This window comes from Carettochelys insculpta, chromosome 1 (assembly GCF_033958435.1).
Source record: "Carettochelys insculpta isolate YL-2023 chromosome 1, ASM3395843v1, whole genome shotgun sequence".
Taxonomy (NCBI): domain Eukaryota; kingdom Metazoa; phylum Chordata; order Testudines; family Carettochelyidae; genus Carettochelys; species Carettochelys insculpta.
In genome coordinates this window covers 254,570,093-254,594,385 of record NC_134137.1, presented here as the reverse complement: position 1 = coordinate 254,594,385, position 24,293 = coordinate 254,570,093, and the positions used below count along the sequence as shown (strand labels likewise).

General features: G+C 41.8%; 1 protein-coding gene across 2 annotated transcripts in view; it reads left to right on the top strand.

The window, feature by feature from the left end:
* SLCO1C1 (solute carrier organic anion transporter family member 1C1) overlaps window positions 1–23,633 on the top strand; it is a 35,416-nt gene extending 11,783 nt beyond the window's left edge. For both annotated transcript variants that reach the window (XM_074983733.1, XM_074983731.1), the window contains 7 exons: window positions 1,692–1,856; window positions 11,213–11,408; window positions 13,552–13,717; window positions 14,262–14,446; window positions 19,363–19,427; window positions 20,998–21,115; window positions 23,383–23,633. In XM_074983733.1, coding sequence (XP_074839834.1) covers window positions 1,692–1,856; window positions 11,213–11,408; window positions 13,552–13,717; window positions 14,262–14,446; window positions 19,363–19,427; window positions 20,998–21,115; window positions 23,383–23,605 — 1,118 coding nt within the window. In that variant the 3' untranslated portion in view covers window positions 23,606–23,633. The remainder of the gene's footprint in view (window positions 1–1,691; window positions 1,857–11,212; window positions 11,409–13,551; window positions 13,718–14,261; window positions 14,447–19,362; window positions 19,428–20,997; window positions 21,116–23,382) is intronic.
* The last annotated feature ends 660 nt before the right edge of the window (window positions 23,634–24,293 follow it).

Sequence of the window (24,293 nt, the reverse complement as noted above, 5' to 3'; positions counted from 1 at the left end):
TACGAGGAAGGGGGTCCCCTAGATCCTCAGGAGGCAATAACCTTACTCGACCGGCAGGCACAGGAAATTGGAGCTCAGTTAGAGTAGGCTGCCGGGCCCCTCTTTATACCCCTTGGGGCACGTAGGTTCTTCCTTATCTCAAGGTACCAATTGTACTGGTTCGTCTTTGTGACGCCAGCGCTTACAAGGCAGTTACACTTGTAAGGACAGAGATAACTAAATTTATAGAAACGGGGCAAACTTTCACACAGGCAGTAAAATTCCCCTCCCTGGGACGATGTGTGGGCAGATCAACTACTGATGCCAGCCAAGGGCAGCTTGAAGCCCCGAGGCCGACAGCTAGCCTGTTAGCCCCCTTATCTGTATTCTTCAGTCCAGGGTCATGCTGACATAGCACATCTGCGTTTGTGAGGCACCAACAGACAGTGTGCTCTCAAAACATTCCAAGGTTGTGCTGTCTCTTTGTGCTGTGTGCCCTGAGACAGCTAAAAGGGGCAGGCAAGATGGAGTAGAGCAGGGGAATTCTGTCTGGCTACAAACATATCTAAAAGATTGTCATAAGGAGGAGGGAGAAAACTTGTACTTCTTGGCCTCTGAGGATAGAACAAGAAGCAATGGGCTTAAACTGCAGCAAGGGAGGTTTAGGTTGGACATTAGGAAAAAGTTCCGTACTGGCAGGGTGGTCGAACACTGGAATAAATTAACTATGGAGGTTGTGGAATCTCCATCTCTGGATGGAGATATTTAGAAACAGGTTAGATAAATGTCTGTCAGGGGTGGTCTAGACAGTACTTGGTCCTGCCATGAGGGCAGAGGGCTGGACATGATGACCTTGCAATGTCCCTTCCAGTCTTAACATTCCATGATTCTATGATTGTAACACACTAATAAAATATTTTAAAGCAAATTTAAAGATCCTGTCGACTAACACAGTAAATTCAGAAACCGATAGTATACACCTAGGGCTGACAAATTCTTGTTAAATGGGTTTCTTACCCCTTGAAAGGCTCTTTCACAGGTTTGATATTCTGCTAATAGTTCTGGCAGGCTTTTTCACTTTAAAGTTATTTAGATCCTCTCTGGAGGAAACAGAGGCACAGAACAGGGATAGGAAGACATGGTTGGGTGGATATTAAGATCCAGTAGAGCTCAAAATTTTCATGTGCCCTACACAGTCGCATATTCTATGTGGCTATATCTATGCTAGAAGCATCTGTCTACAGAAGTTAGTCAGGAGAGATGTTCCAACAATACTTCTGTCGACAGATCATGTCTACATGTAAAAGTGGATCAATCTTTTGATCTGCTCTGTTGACAAAAGGGCCCCCTGAAGCATCTACATGGCTTTTTCATGAACAGTTTCTGCTGACAAAATTAATTTTGTGTGTAGATTCTCCACGACTTTAACTCTGTAGTGTAGACATAGCCTTTATGGGTAAGGATGGCCCCGCACTCAAAACAAAGTGCCGTTGTTGAAAGTTTGACAATTATATAGTTTGTTCCTCACTTTTCTCCCATTTTGTAAAATAAGGATCATGTCCACCTCCTAGCAATGCTGTGGGCTGACTTCATTAATCTTCATTAAACATTTGTGGTCCCTGAGGGGAAGGAGTTATTGAATTGAAAATATTCATTTGAACTATTATATTTTGAATTTGCTTTTCATTAACTTCCAGCACTTTGGTTTTCAGATTTCCTGCCATCAGTGAAGAACCTCTTTGGAAATCCAGTTTATTTTCTGTATTTGTGTGCAAGCATCATTCACTTCAATTCTTTAATTGGCATGGTAACATATAAACCAAAATATATTGAACAACAGTATGGGCAGTCACCTTCAAAAACAAATTTTGTTATAGGTATGTTAAGTCAAATTCTTGTCGCCTTAAAATTTGAAACTGGTAGGATTGCTTACCGGCAGATAGAAGCAGGAAAAATGCTTCTGAAAACTGTATTTGTTGTTCTCCTTTTCATATTTTAAAATACCAGAATTGGAACATGAGTCTGTTCTCATTATTGGGTTTAGTGCTTAAACTATGAGTTTGTGTCCACTAGCGCTCTTGCAAGGGATTTTTGAGGTTGCTGATTTACTCACCCTTGTTCCAGAAAATATATATATTACATAAATCACAAGAAAGTACTTTACATTGGGAGTTAATTTTAAAATAATTTCCATAAATATATATTTATAAAAATTGCTGAATCCCATTCCAGTAAAATGGGCATCAGGTCAGACATCTCAGAGCAGCTGTAGCATCCCTAGAATTATTAAGAAATTAATTAAATAATACTATTCTTGATAGCAGAGGGAGGTAAAGAAAACCAGCTGAGCTTCACATTTTCTTCCTGTCAAATACGTTGAGTTTGTAGTTATTTGCATGTAAGCTAATGTTAAAAAGAAAAGAATAATTGATGTTCTGTCGAGAGAGCAGCCGGGGCAGGCTGGCTGCTTTTGTATGTGACTGCACTCTGTCAACAGAAGTTTTGTTGGGAAATCTCTTCCAACAGTGATTTCTGTTGACAGAGCGCTATAGTGTCATTGTAGCTATTGAGTCATGGTTAAATTGGGATGCACCTGGCACGCTTCTGTAATTTTCTCTATAAGGCAGCCATTGCCATTCAAATTCCTGTTCAAGATCCACTTCTAGCTCAACGTCTATAAGATAGTATCCACATAATTTTGCTAATGTCAAAATCTATGTTAAGACGTGCTGCTATATGATTTCCTTAACAGAGAGTCTGGAAACTGATTTGGGCCTTTTATCCCTCCATTTGAACCAAATATCTTTCAAATAATAATAAAAGCCATGTCTCCACAGATTGTGAATTTCCTTATAATCAAATTTGCAAGTGGTTGTTGTAAGTATGTGTAATGTCGACAGACCCAGGTTGATTAACCTCACACTGGGCTAGTGGCCAGGAGGGGTTACACATGCATCAGAATTCATCAGTTCAATGAAGGGAATGTAAAATGTGTAAAACAAAGGCTCTCATTTCTTGGCAACATCTTTAGGTCCATTTGGTAAAACCAGAGGCAGTGTTTCATCCATACTGGATGACAAAAGGTTTTGAATCTATCCAGTGCAAAAAAGACTGTCTTCACCTCATGGATCTCAAGACAACATTGGTTGCACAGCAACAGATAAACCTGTATGCAGAAAAGGCACAGTTATCCATTGTGCTACGTTAATTCCTTTGAGACAGAAGTTGGAAGAGACCCATAGAAATGTAACAGTAATGGTCAGAAAAACATTCACATATGTAATTACAGTACTTTGCAGTGTATTTAAAGATTTTCCCAGTGCTAAGCTTTCAGCTATGTGTGAAATTTAGGATTAATACCCTTCTAATTTCATAAAGCCTGGGAACAAAACTTGGCAAAGACATTGCTGCTGTGGTTTGTTTGACAGCATTCTTCTGAAGAAGTAAGTCTTACCCATGAAAGTTCATTACCTAATTAAAAAAAAATAGTTTTTAGGTGCTACAGGATTACAAAGGCTATGAGAGATCTGAAGCATAACAACTACAAATCAATGGGAGTAAAGTATCGGAGGGAGAGCTGTGTTAGTCTGGATCTGTAACAGCAACGAAGGGTCCTGTGGCACCTTATAGACTAACAGAAAAGTTCTGAGCGTGAGCTTTCGTGAGCACAGACTCACTTCATCAGATGCTGGTCATGGAAATCTGCAGGGACAAGCATAAATAAGCCAGAGCAAGGCTGGGGATAACAAAGTTAGCTCAGTCAGGAAGGGTGAGGCTTACTACCAGCAGTTGATCTGGAGGTATGAACACCAAGGGAGGGGAAGCTGCTCTTGTATTTAGCCAGCCATTCACAGTCTGCTACTGTGTGGCCTGGCAGATTGAAGTGCTCTCCTACAGGTTTTTGTATATTGCTATTTCTGATATCTGATTTGCGTGCGTTTATTCTTTTACGTAGAGACTGTCCAGTTTGTCCGATGTATATAGCAGAGGGGCACTGCTGGCACATGATGGCATAAATTATATTGGTAGATGTGCAGCTGAATGAACCCATGATGGTGTGGCTGATCTGGTTAGGTCCTGTAATGATGTTGCTGGTGTAGAGGGCTACGTCTACACTAGCCCCAAACTTTGAAATGGCCATGCAAATGGCCATTTCGAAGTTTACTAATGAAGCGCTGAAATGCATATTCAGCACTTCATTAGCATGGGGGCGGCCGCGGCACTTCGAAATTGACGTGCCTCGCCGCTGTGCGGCTCGTCCCTATGGGGCTCCTTTTCAAAAGGACCCCGCCTACTTCGAAGTCCCCTTATTCCCATCAGCTCATGGGAATAAGGGGACTTAGAAGTAGGCAGGGTCCTTTCGAAAAGGAACCCTGTCGGGATGAGCCGCCGCGTCAATTTCGCCGTGTCAATCTTTGGTAGCAATCCACACAGTCCATTGTCTGCAGCCAAGCACTAAGATATAACCGCATTAGCTCCAACCCCTCTGACAGAGACGAACACCTACAGGATCTGCACCAAGCATTCTTGAAACTGCAATACCCACCTGAGGAAGTGAAAAAAGAGATCAACAGAGCCAGACGTGTGCCATGAAGCATCTTACTACAGGACAAGCCCAAGAGAGAAACCAACAGAACACCACTAGTCATCACCTACAGTTCCCAGCTAAAACCTCTACAGCGCATCATCAGGGATTTACAACCCATCCTGGACAATGATCCCCCACTTTCACAGGCCTTGGGAGATAGACCAGTCCTTGCCCACAGACAACCTGCCAATCTGAAGCGAATCCTAACCAGCAACTATACACCACACCACAGTCACACTAACTCAGGGACCCATCCATGCAACAAACCTCTTTGCCAGCTCTGCCCACATATCTACACCAGCAACATCATTACAGGACCTAACCAGATCAGCCACACCATCGTGGGTTCATTCAGCTGCACATCTACCAATATAATTTATGCCATCGTGTGCCAGCAATGCCCCTCTGCTATATATATTGGACAAACTGGACAGTCTCTACGTAAAAGAATAAACGCACACAAGTCAGATATCAGAAATGGCAATATACAAAAACGGTAGGAGAGCACTTCAATCTCCTGAGCCACACAGTAGCAGACTTAAAAGTAGCTATCCTACAGCAAAGAAATTTCAGGACCAGACTCCAAAGAGAAATTGCTGAGCTACAATTCATCTGCAAATTCGACACTCTCAGCTCAGGCTTAAACAAAGACTGTGAATGGCTGGCTAAATACAAGAGCAGCTTCCCCTCCCTTGGTGTTCACACCTCCAGATCAACTGCTGGTAGTAAGCCTCACCCTTCCTAACTGAGCTAACCTTGTTATCCCCAGCCTTGCTCTGGCTTAATTATACTTGTCCCTGCAGATTTCCATGACCAGCATCTGATGAAGTGAGTCTGTGCTCATGAAAGCTCATGCTCAAAACTTTTCTGTTAGTCTATAAGGTGCCACAGGACCCTTCTTTGCTGTTACAAATCAATGGGAGGTCATTCACGGTTACAGCACAGGGGTGCACTGCAGCATTCCTAGATATAATTGGAGATACATGTCTCCTAGAACTGGCAGGGACCTCAGGAAGTCACCTAGTCCAGTCCCCTCAACAAGACCAAGCACCATCCCTGACATCTTTTTGCCCCAATCCCTAAATGGCCTCCTCAAAGATTGAGCTCACAATCCCAGGTTTAGAAGGCCAATGCTCAAACCACTGAGCTGTCCCTCTCGCCAATGTGTACCAAAGAATATAAAGGAGAGCCAAAGGAGCCTGACGCATTCTTCATCCAAACTTTTGTTCCTTTTTAAAATATGGTTTGTACCAATCCCAAAGCTGAGACTCCAACACAACAGAGTAGGACATGGCCCCTGCTCTAAAGAGCTTCCCAGCTAGGATTTAGAACTCATGTCCCAAAGTGAGAGCCAGCCTGTTGAAATAACGACTTGAGAATACAGGACAACAGGCCTATATAAATAAGATCACAAAGTGACTTGTTTAGTTCTTGAATTTGGCATTGTAAACATCACTTTTTAAAAATCTTTAAGTGGGATTTTTAGAACAACTAAGCTGTCAAATTTCTATTGGTATTGATACCAAGGAGCTTTATCATTGATGTCACTGGGAACAGAGTTAGACCCACACTGAAAACTTTCAAAAATCTTTCCCTGTATTAGCTGTCTACCTCGGCTTTGTGGCAGAAATGAGCTTTGTCTTGTTTATACTTAATTGTTTGCAACAAAATATTGATTAGCATGTTTACCTTCAATATCTTCATTTTCAAATCAGTGAATTCTTCCAGTTTCCTGTAAAGAGGAACATTTAAAGCAACACATCATTCAAATATATCACAATGCTTCCTTCGGCAAACATATCATTCATAGAAGTTTACAGTGCAGATGTTCCTTGTGTTGTCAGATGCTATCAGCGTGGTGCTCTGCTCTCTCCAATGTTGGTATCACTTGGCTGCGTGCATGTGCTCCCTCTGTGCACTGCCCCACTCTGCAGATACCTGACACAGCAGACCCGAAGAGAACCCCCAATGACCACAGAGTCTAGTAAGGTGCAAAGGCATGTCGGCCAGGTTTATCGCCGTATTGGACACACTAGTAGTTCCCTGTAGACTTCTTAGTCTAAGTCAGGGCATACTACAAATATGCACCCACGATCAATGGACTCGGCTCAGTCAGTGGCAGGACTTTCCACTGCCCCCTCAGCCGGACCCAGACCACACCCCAGGAGTACATTCTTATACACAGGTACAAACAATTTACACATCACTCCTGACGTATTGAGGTACAACGCTTATACGTAGTCAGGTGCCACCTCTCAGCTTGTACATGTTGGTTTGAACAAAACAACTCTATCCATCATATTACCCTTTTGCCCCTGTCATTGGGATGGGTCGGCCTGTTCTTTCTTATCTGTGGAATGTTCCAGGGTAGGGTGTTCTGGTACCATGTTCCTACTTCAATATGCTAGGTAGATATGTTTATGCAACATCAACCCTCTTCTTGCCAACTTCTGTGAGCAATGCATTCCTTTAGCTCACAGCTGAACTTTGCTTTCTGTTAGCAAAGTCTTGCCCGTTACTTTAGTTCAGGCCTAAGGCCTCATACTGGGCCTGTACTTACTACAACTTGTATGTATGGAGTAAACCTCTAAGCAGTAATCGATGTATGGAAATATTGATTTACATATAAGATATTCCACTGTTTTCTACTGGACTGAGTAAAGGCTATCTTAATACATGCTGAACCTCTCTAATCTGGTACTCTCCTGTCTGGCAACATCTGTAATCTGGCATGATTTTAGTTAGCCATATGATCACTTATCATGGGTGTGTTCAAATTTCCCATGGTCCCATCAAGTTTCTTCACAGCCACCAGTGTTGCTCTCAGTGTTCTGTGCCATTGTTTATCTGTAATTTACCCCTAACTGTCTTCGAAGAGCCCAGGAAGCAGTGGAAGTGTTGGTAATGCTGTTACACAATACTAACCTCCCTGGGTCTGGCAAATTTGTTCAGCCCCAGTCAAGTCCTGAGGTTGCTGTACTAGAGAGATTCAACCTGTAATTAAGAGGTTATCTGGAGGCTGTCCTCGAATTTATTTTGTTACATATGTACAAATCAAACCAAAATACATGAACGATATAGAATAAATAGGTTCTGATAAACTTAAAAGCAGATACTCTGGGTTTAAATGTTGTGTCCCACTTTTACTAAATGAATTTTTTGAAATAGTTTATTAAAGCCTCCAGTGATCTCACTCCAAACTTGGACTATTGTGTGAATATATATTTTAATTTTCTTTTATCTGTAAAAACAAGTTACTCTCTCATCGTGACTAGATGTCTGTGTTATCTAAAAGCTATAAAAGAGGCCATCCTTGAACATGGGGGTAGGGAACCTCGAGCCCCCTGCTTAATTTCATCTGGCTTGTGCCACAGACAGTTGGTTCCCTGCCCCTGCTGGGCTGGAGCAGCATGCTGCTCCAGCTCCCATTGGCCAGGAACTGTGGCTAACAGGAACTGTGGGGGCAATGCCCGGAGACAAGGGCAGCACGGCGAGCCACCTGCCACTCCACCCTGCCCCCCCCATGAACGTGTCAGCTACCAGGGCTGGGCTGCCAAGGGGCACCGGAGGTGACTTAAAAGGGCCTGGGGCTGCCAGATACAGTGCAGTATAGTGCAGTGGCAGGGATAAGCCTTGGAGCCCTCTGCTGCTTTTAAACACCCACCAGGACAGCAGCAATATGGGGCACAGAGGGCTGCCAAATGGGGGCGGGGGTGTAAAAAGGGAGGGAGGCTACAGGCTACCTTTGTGGCCCTGTCCCTATTGCCTGAATTCCCACCCCTTCCAGGGACCCAGAGCCACTGTCGCCCCCCACCACAACCTTTGCCCAGGTGCTTGGAAACTCTGTCAGTGCCCTGAAGGCCACTTGTCGGAATGGCATGGGGCCACAGCAGATTGAGAGCCTGTCCTTGCCCTGTGGCACCACTGACAGGAGCCATCTGAGGTAAATGCCCCCATTCCCACCCTCACCCTAATCTCCTGGCCAGCTTAGAGCCCCCTCCTGCACCCAAATCCCCTCCTCCTCTTGCCTCACCCCAGAACCCACACCACCAACCAGAGTCCTCACCTTCACCTGCACTCCAAGAGCCTTGGGGTCTGTACTGCACCCATCTCATTCAGCACCTGCAATCCCAGCCCTGAACCCACTTCTGCACTCCAATTCCTTGGCCCATGCCTGGAGCCCCCTCCTACACCCCACCTTATCCCCAGTCCCACCCCAGAGCTCCCACCCTCTCCCACACCCCAACCCTGTACTCCAACATGGAGCTCCCTTCCATATCCTGAACCCCTCCTTTTTTGTCCACATCAGCATGAAGGGAAAGCCCTGAGCCTCCACGCCCCCAACCCCGGTTTCTGGGACTGTGTGCGGCCTGCAACTTCAGTGGCCACTGATAGGCAAAAAGTTCCCCCCCAGCCCAGGGGAAGCCCTGTGCCATTTTGACACCTTCCATTGTGGGGCTGTGCGTGGCATTCATTTGATTTTTTTCTGTGGGCTCAGTGGCCCCTGAGCAGGGGGGCTGACAGCTTTTGCAGGTTCATGGCTTTGTGCCCCCACACGGGTCAGAACAGCCAGCCCTCAGTGCCACTCAGACAATGGCCCTGCCTCCACTCCCCAAAGCCTCAGAGATGTGCACAGTAGCACACTGGTGCTCCCATGGTGATTTAAAGGGCTCGGGTTCCAGGCGCCACCACTGCCACAGTAGCAGACAGGGCGGCCAGGAGTCCCAGGCACCTTTTGAATCACTGGTCCCCAGGGCAACTGCCTCCTTTGTCCCTACCCCATTGGTGGGCTCGCCCCTGATACGAAAATGCTTTCAGATGAAAAAAAAAATTGTTTTGCTATATTGTGGCTGTAGATTACAGCTGAGAAAATAATTTGCAGTTGAAAATTTAGCCAGTGGATTTCACCTCTTTATTTATTCATCAGTGTTTTTTTATGATGTTCTTTTGACAGAGTTTTTGAATGTCTTGAATAGGTCTTGAGGTTTGTCTGAGCTCTGCTTAATGCAGGACCTGAGTAGGTGAGAGTCTGAGATGGCCCTCTGCCACCTTTATTTCCCCTTAGTCCTGAAGCTGTCTGCCCTGCACCTGGCATAAATTAAAGTGACCACAGAGCACTTCTTTCTTTCATCTTGTTGCAACAGCCCCCTCACGAGCTCTTTTGGCATTTAGAGTACTCAAATTCAGAGGCAATGCTGCCATACTTAAACATGCCATCAGTACTAGGAACCAGGAGGTCATGGCTTCGGGCTGGCTCTGTTCCTTCTGGGGATTTCCCAATAAACCAATTCCATTGCAGAGCTAGAGCAGAAAAGTGGGAGGATCTGATCTTTGGTCCCTTGACTTTGTGCAGTCAGTTTATTGCAAGTATTCAAAATTAAAATTGTGCTGGTTACATTCAGTTGGACGGGGGGCAGGGGGTTGAGTGGTATGTTTCCATTCCAGAAACTATGTGCATGGAACCACTTAGGATTAATATGCATGTCACCATTCTGGACCATTGTCAAAGAGGAGGCTGGGGAGTTCACCATAATAATTCATCCCTTACATTAGAAGTATTTTAACAGCAAGGTAATATTTCATTGAGAGCCTGTGATTAAATATTTTTTTCAAGGGAATACTGTTAATGTGTACCCAAGGAGATAATTGTGCCTGGAATAGGTATCTTAGGCTTTATAAATTAAAGGCAAATAATTAAACAGTGAGGCAACAAACATGCAAAAGGCCAGTGCCACTCACCTCACTGAAATCAGTCAAACTGAGGGCCCTTAAGTCTCAGAGGAATGGTTCTCACCCTGCAGGATTGAGCCATAGGATCCTGTCTGGTTTTCTAGACCCTAATTTCAATATATGTGTTTACAGGCATGTTAATGAAATCATGTAAATAGAATCTGAATTCAGGATATGTTCAACCTACCACAAACAAGTTGATGTTGAGGCAAACTTGAATGTCTTAGGAATTTGATAGATTGTTACTTAAGACAAGCCTTAGAAATCCTTAATATTATTACTGCTAATCTGCCAAAAATGTAACCATGAAATGTTTAAATAAATACAAGCTGTGAAAAGTTTTTGAAGCATTGTCAGAGAGACATTCGGAAATTGAAGAAGATTAAAACAAAAACCACTCGCAGAAAATGAAGATACTCCATACACTTGTGCAAATTACATAATTAATCTTATATGTTTTGATGTGATTATCAGTTTGCTTGATAAAAGTAATAGTGTTAAAGTAATATACTTGTGTAAGGCATTTGACTTGCTACCACATGATATTTTTATTTAAAAACTGGAACAATATAAAATGAACCTTGCACCCATTAAGTAGATTAAAAGCTAGTGATTATGTTTCAAAATATAACTTTATATGGGGCTCCTGAAATGCTGATTCAGTTTTCTGTATGGCATTCCAGTTGGCATGATGATTTTGCACCATAAATTAATCAATTTCCAAGAAAACAATCATCAGTGATGACCTGATGCAATACAATTTTTTATGTTAAAGTTGTAGCCGTAGAATGAGAGTTGTCATTCAGACAATAGCCAAATGTTCATTTTGTGGGCTTGCTTAGCAAATGTGGCTGAGCCTAGCCACACTCCTTTTTCAAGCTCAGGTGTATACTAATATTTCTTATGTGTTTGTAGGTCTTATCAACATTCCTGCTGTGGCCTTTGGGATATTCTCGGGAGGACTGATTATGAAAAAATTCAGGATTAATGTTTTGGGGGCTGCAAAGTTGTCCTTGGGATCATCGTTCTGTGGTTATCTCTTGCTACTTTCATTGTTTGCACTGGGCTGTGAAAACTCAGATGTGGCAGGACTGACTGTCTCTTATGAAGGGTATGTGGAGAAGGGCAAACCTGAGAGCAAAGTTCTATTTTAAAGCAAACTGCTTCCTCACAAGGATCCATACATTACATGAATATAATTGCCAGGGGTCTGATCTAAAACTACCAAAATCTCTCTACTGACGTCATGCAATTTGGATTAGAGCCAAGAATCCCTCTGTCCCATCACTTTTAGTTCAGAGAGCAGAAGCATTTGCTGAGCCAAGAAGCTTTCATATCAGTGTCCCTTACCTCACTGTGCTGCTGAATACTCCTAGCCTTGCTAATCTCCTCTGGATATGCCTGTTGTTGGGTTCCTCTGTCACAGGGGTGGGCAAGAAATGGCCCACCAAGCTGTTTAATTTGGCCCCCCAATTGAGGGGAGAGCTTTGCATGCTGGTCCTGCTCCAAGCAAAATCTCTCTGCTTTTATTGTCCAGAATAGCCAATGGGAGCTCTAAGAGAAGTTGGGGGTGCGGAATGCTGCACATTGTCACAGCTCTCATTGGCTGGAAGCTGACCAATAGGAGGATAGAGATTTTCCTGGTTGTGGGGCAGGATGTGAAGCCATCCCAGCAGTACAGAAAGCCAGGTCTGGGCCTGCTGGTAAACAGGGAAGCCTGCTTTAAAATGATGATGCCAGAAGCTCCTTAGTCTCCCTCCTGCACTCCAACTCCCTCCCAGACCCAGCACCCACTCCTACGTTCGTCCCCTAGGCCAGAATCCTCTCCTGCACCTATACCTTCTCCTGGACCCTGCACCAGAATCGTCTGCCTGAGATCACAACCCTTTCCTTCACACACCCTCCTTCTCAGACCCCACACCTTCTCCTGCTCCCCCGTCCTTTACCCTGAGCTCCCTTCTGCAACCAACCTCAATTCAAGACTTAAATCTTCCGCCACCCTCCAGAGAAAAGTGCAGCCCTTGACCATTTCCTAAACTCTTGGAATCACCCCCCCTCAATCAATAATTATCTCCCACCCCGGCTCTAGCAGTACCACTGTAGAAACTGCTTGAAGGTGGAAATTGAAACTGTAGAGGGTGAAATACAGTGTAAATTACTCAGCACTCTTAGTGAAATCCTGGCCATGCTCAAGTAAATGGAAATTTTGCCACTGTCTCTAGTGGGGGGTCAAGATTTCACACTCTGCTGTAATTTATACCAGTTTCTCCAATAGGTTTTGATAGAAAAATCCAGGAGAACTTGACTAAATGTCACTCCCAATCCCATCCTTCTTGAAACATAACGTGCCTATCTCTCTGTTACTATTCCCCACACAAGTGAGTCCTCCATGGGGCAAAGATGGAAAAGGCCACCATAATATGTAGAAGTTTGCTGCTTTCCCACTTTTCACATCACAGCAGCCATGATCTGCAGATACAAGCTTCCATACTCTTGTAGCAGCATTGGGGACTTTATGGGTGGACTTTCTACACTTATTTCTTCAACTAAACCATGAGTGATCCTCCCACTGAGGTCTAAGAGTCTGTAGACTAAATGGCTACAGGGTCAGCTCCTTAGTTTAGCTCAATCCATCTATGATCACCTCCCTACCTCTTTTTCAATATATTTTAGGTAGAGATGAATTTTCCCCTTTTCATCAAGGTGCTCTGAGCATTTGGGTCCAATTTTGCTTGATTTAATTGAGCCCCAGATGTTTAAGATCAATATTTTTAGAAACTAGAAACAATATAGATATACATTGTTAAAACAATAGTAAACAGTTTGCCTTTAAAAATGCTGTATTTTAATAATTTCAGACGGCTAGCCATGTTAGTCTGTAACTTCACAAAAAAAAAGTAAGAACAAGCAGCAGTTCTGTAACACCTTAAAGACTAACCATTTATTTATCAGTTTCTGTGAATAAGACCAACTTACTCAGCTTTTGCTAAATCCCATGAAAGATCATTACCTGGTAAATAAATGGTTAGTCTTTAAGGTGCTACAGGGCTGTTTGTTTTAATGGGTATGACATGTTGTAAAATATTGTTTGATAGCTGCAAGTAAACTTTTATAAAGGGAAGTGGAAAGAAAAAATAGACTAAACATACACCCAGGTGCATTTCTCTGAAAATATAGCCCATGGTTTAAAGACAGTTCTGCTTAAAGCTGCTGAAAACCAGCTTTTCATTTTGTTTGTGTTTTTTTTTCTTCAGAACCAAACAGATCTCTAGGTATGAGCAAACCCTCTTTTCTGAGTGCAATTCAGGATGCATATGTTCGAAAAATGAATGGGACCCTATATGTGGAGAGAATGGAATCACCTATGTATCAGCTTGCCTTGCTGGTTGTAAAACATCCAATGGAAGCGGAAAAACCACTGTAAGACATTTCTCTGTCATCGTTCACGATATCTCTGTGTGTTCTAGCATAGCTAGTTCTGCTATGGCAAATGAATTGCAGTTCTTTAAAATTAGTGATCTGTGAATTTCCTTAGGCTCTTTGTTTGTTGGCAATGCACCACCAGTGCTTTCTGAGATTTTTTTTTTCAATTCTCCTTCTCATTAAATGAAAATATTTTGCTGCTTATAAAATGAAAATTGAAAACGTAAAGGTGCTTGACAAAAAATTGGTTTTAAGTTATCAAAACCATTACAACAAACACCTGAAATATTTTGTCAGTAATGGAACGTTTTCCTGGAAAATGCTGTTTTAAGAAGAAAAGACTTTAAAAAACAACTGTTTTTCAACAGAAAACATTTGGCCAGATCTTATTTTGGATTGCACACAGAGTTTTTGACTTTCCAGGCATTTAGAAAAATACAGTGTACGAGATCTTAACATTTTAGATTGTAATTTACCCTTTACTCCTCTGCTGTATACAACATATCTCAATAAGCATAGACTGTCACCTGCTATATTCCAGGTATTTGATAACTGCAGTTGTGTGGGAATTACAGCCTCTCCATCAAAAAGTTCTTCAGCTGTGATGGGAACATGTCAAAAAGGAAACGAATGTCCAAAAATGTTCCTATATTTTCTGGTAATATCAGTCATCACTTCATATACGTTGTCAATAGGCGGTACACCTGGATACATATTACTTCTAAGGTAAATAGTAATAATTCTTTTTTTCTATTGGCAAATATTTTCAAGGTGATTTTGTTAAAAATCTGTTTCACATTTATATTCATAATACTGGGTGCCCTTTCCAACTACAGGTTGAACCTCTCTAATCTGGCACATTCTGGTCTGGCAACATCCATGGTCTAGCATGATTTTAGGTAGCCGGATGTCCACTTATCATGGGTGTGGCCAAGTTTCTCATGGACCCATAGTTTGTTTACAGCCACCAGCCCTGGCTCACAGTGTCCTGTGCTGTTATTTAGCTGTAATTTACTTCCTAAATGTCTTCCTAAATGTCCAGCAAGCAGTGGACATGTTGGTAATGCTGCTAGGCTATACTGACCTCCTGTGCTTCAGCAAATTCTCTGGTTTGGCATGAGTCAGGTCATAAGGGTGCTGGACTAAAGAGGTTCAGCCTGTATTCTGAAGGGAAGTGGAAAGGATTTCAGTTTTTTTAACCATTAAAAAGCATCCTGAGGACATTGTCTACAGCAATGAAAATGCTACCAGTTAAGCTACATTGTGCTTCTGATTAGATTGTACAAATAGTCTCATATCTAGATGTATTGTCAGCCTACATATGGTCACTTTGCTATAAAAGTGATACTCTGGGCCTGATTCTCAAAGACATCAAGACAATTTCATATTGCTCTGGTAGTGGTACTCCTTTAAACTGCCAGAATGGTGTCAAATGACCTTAGCAGACATGAGAATTGGGTCTTGTGTGTATACACAGTAAGTCAAATATTCATTGATACTGAATACCCACAAATGCCATTATTGTAAGTGTATTTGTGCAGGCCATCCAATGGGGAGCGGGGAGGGGGCAAAGGGAACTGTTGCCTTGGGTCCTCGTGATTCAAAAGGGCCTGGGTTCCTGGCTGCAGTTACTGCAGGAGCAGCAGCAACTGGTGCCTGGGCCCTTTAAACTGCTGCAGGAGTGTCACACCATGAGCCCTGGGCAGCTCTAAGGGTAGTCTGGGAACTGGGGGTGCCAGCATGGCACGCTGCAGGTGGCACTGAGGGCTGGCTGCCCTAGTCCCAGCCCTTCTGTCCGAGGCCCCGCCCTTTCTGGAAACACAGATCTAGACCCTCCCACCTTGCCCAAGGGCCTGGTATATCTGTCTGCCCATATGCATGTGCATTAATTACAAAAGAACTTAAAGAGACTCACTAAAACAAAACCACACACTAAACATTCACTCAGTTCCTCCCCATAGCATTCATGACAAATTATTAATTTCTCATATTATCAGTTAAAAATCTTGTCAGTAACATCATAACAACAGAATATATCTGAGATTTTTTTTATTTTATCAAAAACTGGCTTCTACCGAGACAGGTTCTGGGATAATGCCAGCTACATATAATAGTGGAGCTGTGGCGCCAACACTTTTCCAGCTTGCAAGCTGATTTTCAGAAAAATACATAGAGGATATAATATGGCCAATTTATAATCTTGATTTGTTCAGCTTCAGTCTGATTTCTCCAGGGTGACTAAATGGCCTAATTTTATAGGACCAAAAAAAGCAGTCATGTAACACTTTAAAGATTAACAAAGCAATTTATTAATTATTTTATTTAATTATTTCAAATTAAGTATTAATAAGTTATTTAATTTAATTATATATTAAATATTGATATTACTAATTATTAATAAATTAGTAGCTTTTCTGGGACAGACTCGCATCTGGAAATACTGACGAAAGTAAACTGGCACAATGAAAAAAAAGTTGAATGAAAATTGACAAATCAGCTACGTAGGACAGACGGAGGTGGGGGGCAAAGGGTGGGGAAGAGAGTGAAGAAAATTACCTACTGCAAGTGTCTATTACGTTAAGTGACTTGCCTGAGGTCACTATGAATATCGAAGATGGGCAAGTTGTCTTTTTAATGTGTAAGAATGAATGCAAGAAAAAATGAATGGACACAGGTCACACATTAGGAATCTGAACACACACAAACCTGTCAGTGTGTATTTCAAAGGGACAGGCCATAGCGTTAAAGACTTGAAAATCTGCATCCTAAAAAAAAAAAAGACTTTAACACCAACTACAAAGGAAGACATCTGCAGTGGAGTTATTCTCAATTTTGAAACTTTGTGGCTTGATCTTAATAGTAATTACCTTATGCATTACAAGGACAGCTTCCCCACCTTTGATATACATAGTGATCTCAGGCAAGTCACTTAATTTAATAGACACTTGTTGGAACAAATGTAGGAAATATAAAAGCTCAGTATAATACATTATTAAGCTTCCATTTACATTTTCAACTTAATCTATATTTTCCTGTATTTAGGGAGGATAAATTTTCTCCTGTACATTGAAGTCAGTTGACGTTGGCCAGACTCCACACATCTAGCAATCAGCTACTCTCTGATGTTCCAATTTCAGTTATCTATTTGGAACAGTTTCGAAATGCTTTCAGTAATAATCACAAACAAACAATCACTTTTTGTTACAGAAGGGAAAAGATAAAACTTTATACATAGAACTTTTTTCATATAATTTGGAAACGGAAAAAATGGATTACATTTATTTTAAAAGAATTTGTTATTTTGAGCCTCTCTGTAAGGAATTCCACTCTGTGACACAAACAAACCTAATCGCAAAGCTAGCTGCTACTCAGTGTGGGTAAGGGCATCAGAATCTGGTCCATAGAAAAACAAGAAAGCAGTCAAGTAGCACTTTAAAGACTAACAAAATAATTTATTAGGTGAGCTTTTGTGGGACAGGCCCACTTCTTCAGACCATAGCCAGACCAGAACAGACTCCTTTTAAAAATACATTTGGATTTTTATAAAATTGCTCATTATTGCGAAAGCATTCAATGGTTTTCTTTCCAAGGAACTTTTTGCTAACACAAATGAGCCTACATTCACTGAATGCAAAGATGTATACTTTAGAAACATTACTGTACTGCCAAAGTGAATTTACAGTTTTCATTCAAGCAGCCATTTATTAACGTGGTTTTATTTTTGTTTGTTTGATTTTGTTTTTTGGTATTTTCAGACAACTCTAACGTAAAAGCTGGTTCTGGTACTCACTGCAAACTGGTATTTTTGCCGGTATACATATTCTTCTGAAAACTAAGAAATGTGAGATGCAAATGTGACATATGAGCACAGAAGCTAAATCCCTACAAATCTGTAAGATTTAGTGACATTTGCTTCAGGGGTTTAGAAGATTAAAATCAGTGAAATGTGCTTATGCTCAGTGACTGAGCCATCTGATATTAGGTTAATTACCATTGCCAAAGGACTTCAGAAATTACTGAAAATATGTGACATAAATGAAATGCAAACAGGACTGATTTAAGTAAGGGCATGTTACTAATAGAGTGCTAGTAAGCGGGGAAGTCGGGGAAGTCTCCTTAAGTCTTCTCCTGATGGACTGGCTTTCAGTGAGTGGGAAATATGGCTTCTATTAGCAAGCTGATATGCCAGGTAAACCAATGCTGAAATGTTCTGTGAAACTGGAGCAACTTCTTGATATAAAGAATTATTTAAATAAAGCAGGAATGTAAATGTAAAGAAGCAAATTTTAGGTATTAAATTTCTTTCTTGGTTTCCAGCATTTTGAATGTAATATTGAACGTAATAATTTTACTGGCCGATGGGGCTTTATTCACTATTTCTTTGAAATGTAGCATCATCATTTATACCAGTACAAAGAGGGTGTAAAATAGTGAGACTATTCTGACCTATTAATACATTACACCTACTTTTCCACTGGCGCAAATAACTGCATGCAGGCAGAACTTTAGTGAATTGGGCCTATAAATGTAGTTGCTAAGACATTCTTTTGACTTTGACTTCTCTTGTGTTTTTTGATGCAGGCCTTCCTTGTATTTTGCATGTTAGTTAAATAAATGGAGGGCCTGGTTACCATTTACACTAAAGCTTCTTGACACAGGAGTGGCTGCGTAAAAGACTCTTAAAAGGGTCAATCAGAGCAGTGTAAATGGGCCTTTGTGTAAATGAGAATCTTCTGAAGAAGCTTTCAAAAAACCCTTTGAAGGGACAAATTCCTGGGATGTCATTTCGAGATACTAAATTAAGGCTTCTTGCAGTAAGTCGTTGCTGCCATCCTTAGATAATATTCTGGAAGAGGATTTCAAGAAAATAGTGAGTCTTCATAGATGTGAGAGAGGACTAACCCTGCCAAGAGTTAAACAGGCCTTGAGAAGGGCTGAGCCCCCTGGACTTCAGTGAAATTTGCGTATGCTCCTTAGTGGTCAGGAAGCATCCAGTACCTTGTAGGATTACATTCCAAAATGTTACATTTATCCACAGTACAGATTTAGCTTCAATGTTCTTTGTGAACTACTCAGAAATACTTAACAGGATTGCCAAGACATTTATTAATTGTACTATTACCTACCAATATAAGCACATCAGTAGTACTATGGATTTCAGGGAGACTATTCATATATATAAAATTAAGCCTGCACTTAATGTGATTGATGGATCAGGGTCAGAATGTTTGTTTGCAAACTGCATTCTATGTATGTAAGGGCATGATCCTGTAGTCCTTGTAACCACAAAACTCATTTACTTGTATCAGCACTATGCCCACACCAGTTAGCCATCACTGTGTTGTGTCAGAAGGTTTTTAAAATGCTTAATTGTGTGTTTGCAGAATTAATTTTGCACATACTGTGTGAGTAAGTCCTAGAAATTGTTTCTATTTGAAAATGTACTGCAATAGTCATAAAATTTCATAGTGGAGTTAGATGTCAACTAGGGCTGATTTTCAAATCATGACATTAAGTTCATGCCAATTGGATGTTAATGACATTATCTCAAAGTAAAATTAGCATCACAGAGTAGAAAATCAAGGGCCTCAATCAGTAGTTCATGTCTTACATCACTTTAACTATCATTTCTATATTTTTAGATGCATTAAACCACAGCTCAAATCTTTTGCTCTTGGTATTTACACCTTGGCAATAAGAGTTCTTGGTAAGTTTGCTTCTACATTTCATCTTATTTGGATACACTGTCGACCTAGAATGTTGTCTGGATTTAATTTTAGAGTGCATATCCGTATTACATTTAGGAAACCTGTAAAATTTTCCGTTTATTATAAAATGTCAACAATTACAGTAAGAATACGCAGAGTCCAGTATTATTTCTAGAGCTGTTATTGTTCATACAACATTGTCATCTTTGAGTTTCCTGTCCCATACTGGTTATTCAGAGGTACTCTGGTGAATGTCATTGCATAATGACTAGAACAGAATAGATCAGGTCTGCAGTTTATTCTCATTCTTTATTCAGAAATTTTTTCATTTATTTCTATGAGAATTTGTCTAAATACAAACCATTGCTTTCAAGACCAGATCTAAAATCTTTCAACTGACTTCAAAGGGCATTAGGGCTTGAGTATATACCCTTTGTTCACATTAAAATCCAACGAAAGTTAATGGGAGAGTTAAAAGTGTAAGGAATGCAGGATCTCACTACTTATTTAAGCGGCTGATATGACTGGTTCACATCAGTCTAATAATCAAATCCTTATTACTATTATTAAGAAGAGAAAGTAATAAGACTGTAACTTTTCAGCCTGGAAAATAGATAATTAAGGAAAGGTATGATAGTAGTCTATGAGATCATGAGTCTTGTGGTACGTTAAAGCATAAGCTACATTAGGTGTTTTTCAAAGTCATGGCAGGTGTGGAGAATGTAAGTAAGTGTTATTCACGCCTCACAAGAACTAGGGGGCCACAGGGGCAATGTCTACACTGGTTTCTCCCTTTTGAAAGGGACATGCAAATGTGCCAGGTTGAAAATGCAAATGAGATGTGGATTTGCATAGTCATACCTTATTTGCATAATGGCAGCCACTCACATTACAAAAGTGCCGCTTTCAAAATGCAAAACAGCTATGTAGATGGGGCTCCTTTGAAAAAGGACCTTCGCTTTCAAAAGCACCTTTCTTCATGAACAAAATTAGGAAGAAGGGTACTTTTGAAAGCAGGGCTTCCTTTCGAAGCAACCCCCTCTAAACAGCTCTTTGCATTTGGAAGGTAGCATTTTCTACCCAGCATATTTGCATGCCCCTTTCAAAAGGGAGAGGCCAGTGTAGAGGTGGCCCAAATGAAATTAATAGGAAGCTGGTTTAAAACAAAGGAAGTATTTATTCACAAGGCACAGTCAACCCTTGGAACTTTTTGTCAGAGGATGTTGTGAGGGCCAAGGCTATAACAGGGTTCAGAAAAGATCTAGATTAATTCAAGTTTCTCAATGGCTCTTAGACAAGATGGACAGGGATAGTGTTCCCAGCTTCTATTTGCCAGAGACTGAGACTGGGAGACAGGAGATGGATCTCTTGGTGATTACCTGCTCTATTCATTCTTTCTGAAGCACTTGGCATTGTCAGAAGACAGGATACTGGGCTAGATGGACCTTTAGTCTGTTCCAGTACTGATATTTTTATGTTCTTATTATTGGGTATCATTTTGTTAACAGACATGTAAAATGAACAATATTTTCATGCAAAAGCCACATTCATGCTCTTTATTTAATACAGCAGGAGTTCCAGCCCCAATGTATTTTGGAGTGTCAATTGATACCACTTGCCTGAAATGGGGAAGCAAAAGTTGTGGGGGAAGAGGAGCGTGCAGATTGTATGATTCTAATGCATTTAGGTAACAGATTTGGAGAAATCATGCTTTCAGCTCAAATATTTTAATCGTGTTTAAACACTGAGGACTAGAGCTGGTAGAAAACTATTGTTCAAAACTCTTTGTGTGCACAATTGGGGTTTTAATTAAACAAAAATTATCATGGAAGATGTCTTCTTTGCTTGAGAGCAAAATCCAAAAATTAAAAAAAAATGGTGGAAACCCAAAACTCTTTTGGTTTGTGGTCATCTGGGGCTGACTATTTTCAGTTTGGGGCATTTTTGGCTGATACTTACTCAGTTTTAGCTCCTGACTTTTAATAGAAAGTTTCAATTTTCTGCAGAAATATCTCTTCCCTGCGTTTTTTCTACTAGCTCTAATGCAGCCCAAACTGTGGTAGCCAAATGCTTCTGCACATTCAGGCAATACAGAACTGGATCACAACAAGGTGTTATGGTAAGGAAGCCACAACAGCCTCTAACAAAGTGTGCTTGCTCTATAAGGACCAACCTAGGTACAGTATAGTTATTGATTTCTTCCTGGGACAGTGATGTTCTCAGAAATGCTCTAAGGAACAAAACCTAGGAGTTAGAGACTGGACAGCCAGGCATGCTGGAAAATGAGGTTGGGATATAGCAATCTCCTGCTTTCTGGTAAAAGGATTACCTGGAGAAAAGTAGGGCTGCTGGTAGGTCTCAATACTGAGGAGACAAGAACAAAGGTAAAGAATGAGACTTATTTTAAATAGTTTGAAAGAAGGAAGGAGGGAAGGAAGGAAGGACTCTTCATTGGGGACTCAAGTGTTTCTGTAACACAGTAACAAATAATTATAATAGTTCCTAATTATTAGTATGAATGGCTGAAATGCCAGCCTTGTTGGTAACATTGATGAAACTGCCAAGGCTTGAATTGGCTGCTGAAGAGATGTGAATATTCCTTTGGCCATGAAAAGTGTCTCTCCAAAACCTTCCTTCACTCTTTCCCACTGAAGGACACTGAGAGGGTCACTGTGTGGGAAGCTCATATTGCCATTGCCTATGCCAGGGGCAGGGAACATATGGCCCGCAGGCTGGATATGGCCTGCCAAGCCTTTTAATCCAGCCCACAGCCAGCCTCTATGGCTATGGATCAGGGAGAGCTTGGGTGCTGCTCCTCCCCACAACAGAATCTCTCAGCTCCCTTTGGTTAGTTTCATGTGCTGCCCCCAACCTCAGCAAAATCTTGCAGTTCCTATTGACCCAAAAGTGGCCAATGGGAACTGGGACATTGTGCTGGGGATGGGTGCAGTGCAGCACAATTTCTCAGCTCCCATAGGCCAGTTTCTCACCAATAGGAGCTCAGAGATTTTGCTGAGAGTGGGGACAGAATGCAAAGTGGGAGCTGAGAGATTTTGCTGAGGCCAGGGCAGCGCAACACACACTCTCAGCTCCCAGTGGCAGGTTTCCAGCCAAAAAAAGCTGAGAGATTTTGCTGCGGAGGGGGTGCAGTGTAGGAAGCCCTTCCCCACCCCCAGCACAGAGAGCCACATGGAACAGCCAGGGAGATGGGGCTGCTGGCAGGCAGACAACCCTGTCTGAGAGTGCTGCTGGACGGGAACCACTTAGGTAAATGCCTCCTGGCCAGAGCCAGCTTCCAGCACCAACTTCCTCCTAGACCCTGTACCTACTCCTACATCCCTTCGATAAGCCAGAATCCTCTCCTGTACCCATACCCACTCCTGGGCCCTGTACCTTGGTCCCCTGCCTCAGGACACCACCCAAAACCTCTGCACCCTCACTCTCCTTGCCCATGATCACAATTCCTTCTCTGATGCTGTGCCCCCTCCTACATCCCTCTTCCAGGCCAGAATCCTCTCCTGCACCCGTACCCCATCCTGGACCCTGAATCCCAACCCCAGCCCAAGATCACAACCTCCTCATTCTCCCAAACTCCCTTGCAGAACCTGAACCCTATTCAGCACCCCAAGCATCCTCTACCAGCATCCTGTACCCTGATCTCCCTTCTGCACCCAACCCAGATCCCGCACCCTCTCCATAGAAAAGTGAGGTCCTTGACCACTTACCAAAATCTTGTTGTTGACCCCCGGTTGAAAATTACTGCCCACCCCAGCCTATGCTGTACCTGATATATGGCTAAGTCTGAGCACCTTACATGAACTCTGTATTCATACAGTGTTATTAACTTAATTGGGATTATAAATGACACCCTTTTTCAGAGTTCTTCCAGATGTACCTGAGGCATTAATTGTGCATGAACTTTACGGAAGACTGATTGAAGTTCTTCTTTTATAGATACGTATATTTGGGATTAACTGTGGTATTGGGCACCATGTCCATTTTCTTGAGTGTTGCAGTCCTTTTCGTCTTAAAGAAAAGGTGTGTTCCACAAGATGAAAACATCACAGCCAACGGAGGGAGAGGAATGGTCTCGGTACAAAATAGGAAAGATAATTTTGTCAATAGTGACTATTTAATTCAGACAACCTACTGGCCAGAAAAGGAAACTCAACTTTAGGAAAATGGTTAGGAGTGGGGAGAGATTTTGACCAACAAGAGGAGCTCCCTAAAGAAACCCATTTGAACATGTTTGAGTGGGTGAATATAACTGAGCATCCATTTTAGAAACATTCCCCTTTACTCAAGTTTGGTTGTAAATACCAAGCATCTTCCTAGAATGTGTATGCAGTTCAAAGTTTGCCTTAACAGTACAGGGTGAAATTCACTCCTCTCCACAAAAAGCCCGGGTAATGGACTCTTCGCAGGGAATTAAGTGGGAGTTCTAGAGTTGCATTAATTTCTTACCTGAAGGCAAGTCATATGGTAGCCCCCAAATTCTCTTCAGCAGCTGTTCCATTTTTCAGCTGGAAGGGAAGTTACTGCCCCTTTGTATCTCCCTTGTGTGAGAGGTAAGGGCTGGTCTGGAACCTATGAGCCAATCTGGATGATCTCTTTTACATTGGTCTATAAAATGTGGATGTATAAATACCCTTCAAGGTACACAAGAGACATACAAACCTCTTCCAGGGATGCTTCCTGAAAAATGAAGCAGTTAGGAAGTGTACTGGGGCACTGGGCTTTCTGTGAGACTCTACCCCAAAGTAATTCCAACCATGATATTTAGACCTTTGAGTTGTGGTTGGTAATTCCTTCTCAAATTAATTCACACAAGCTCTATTAAATCATGACATCAATATAAAAGAAGT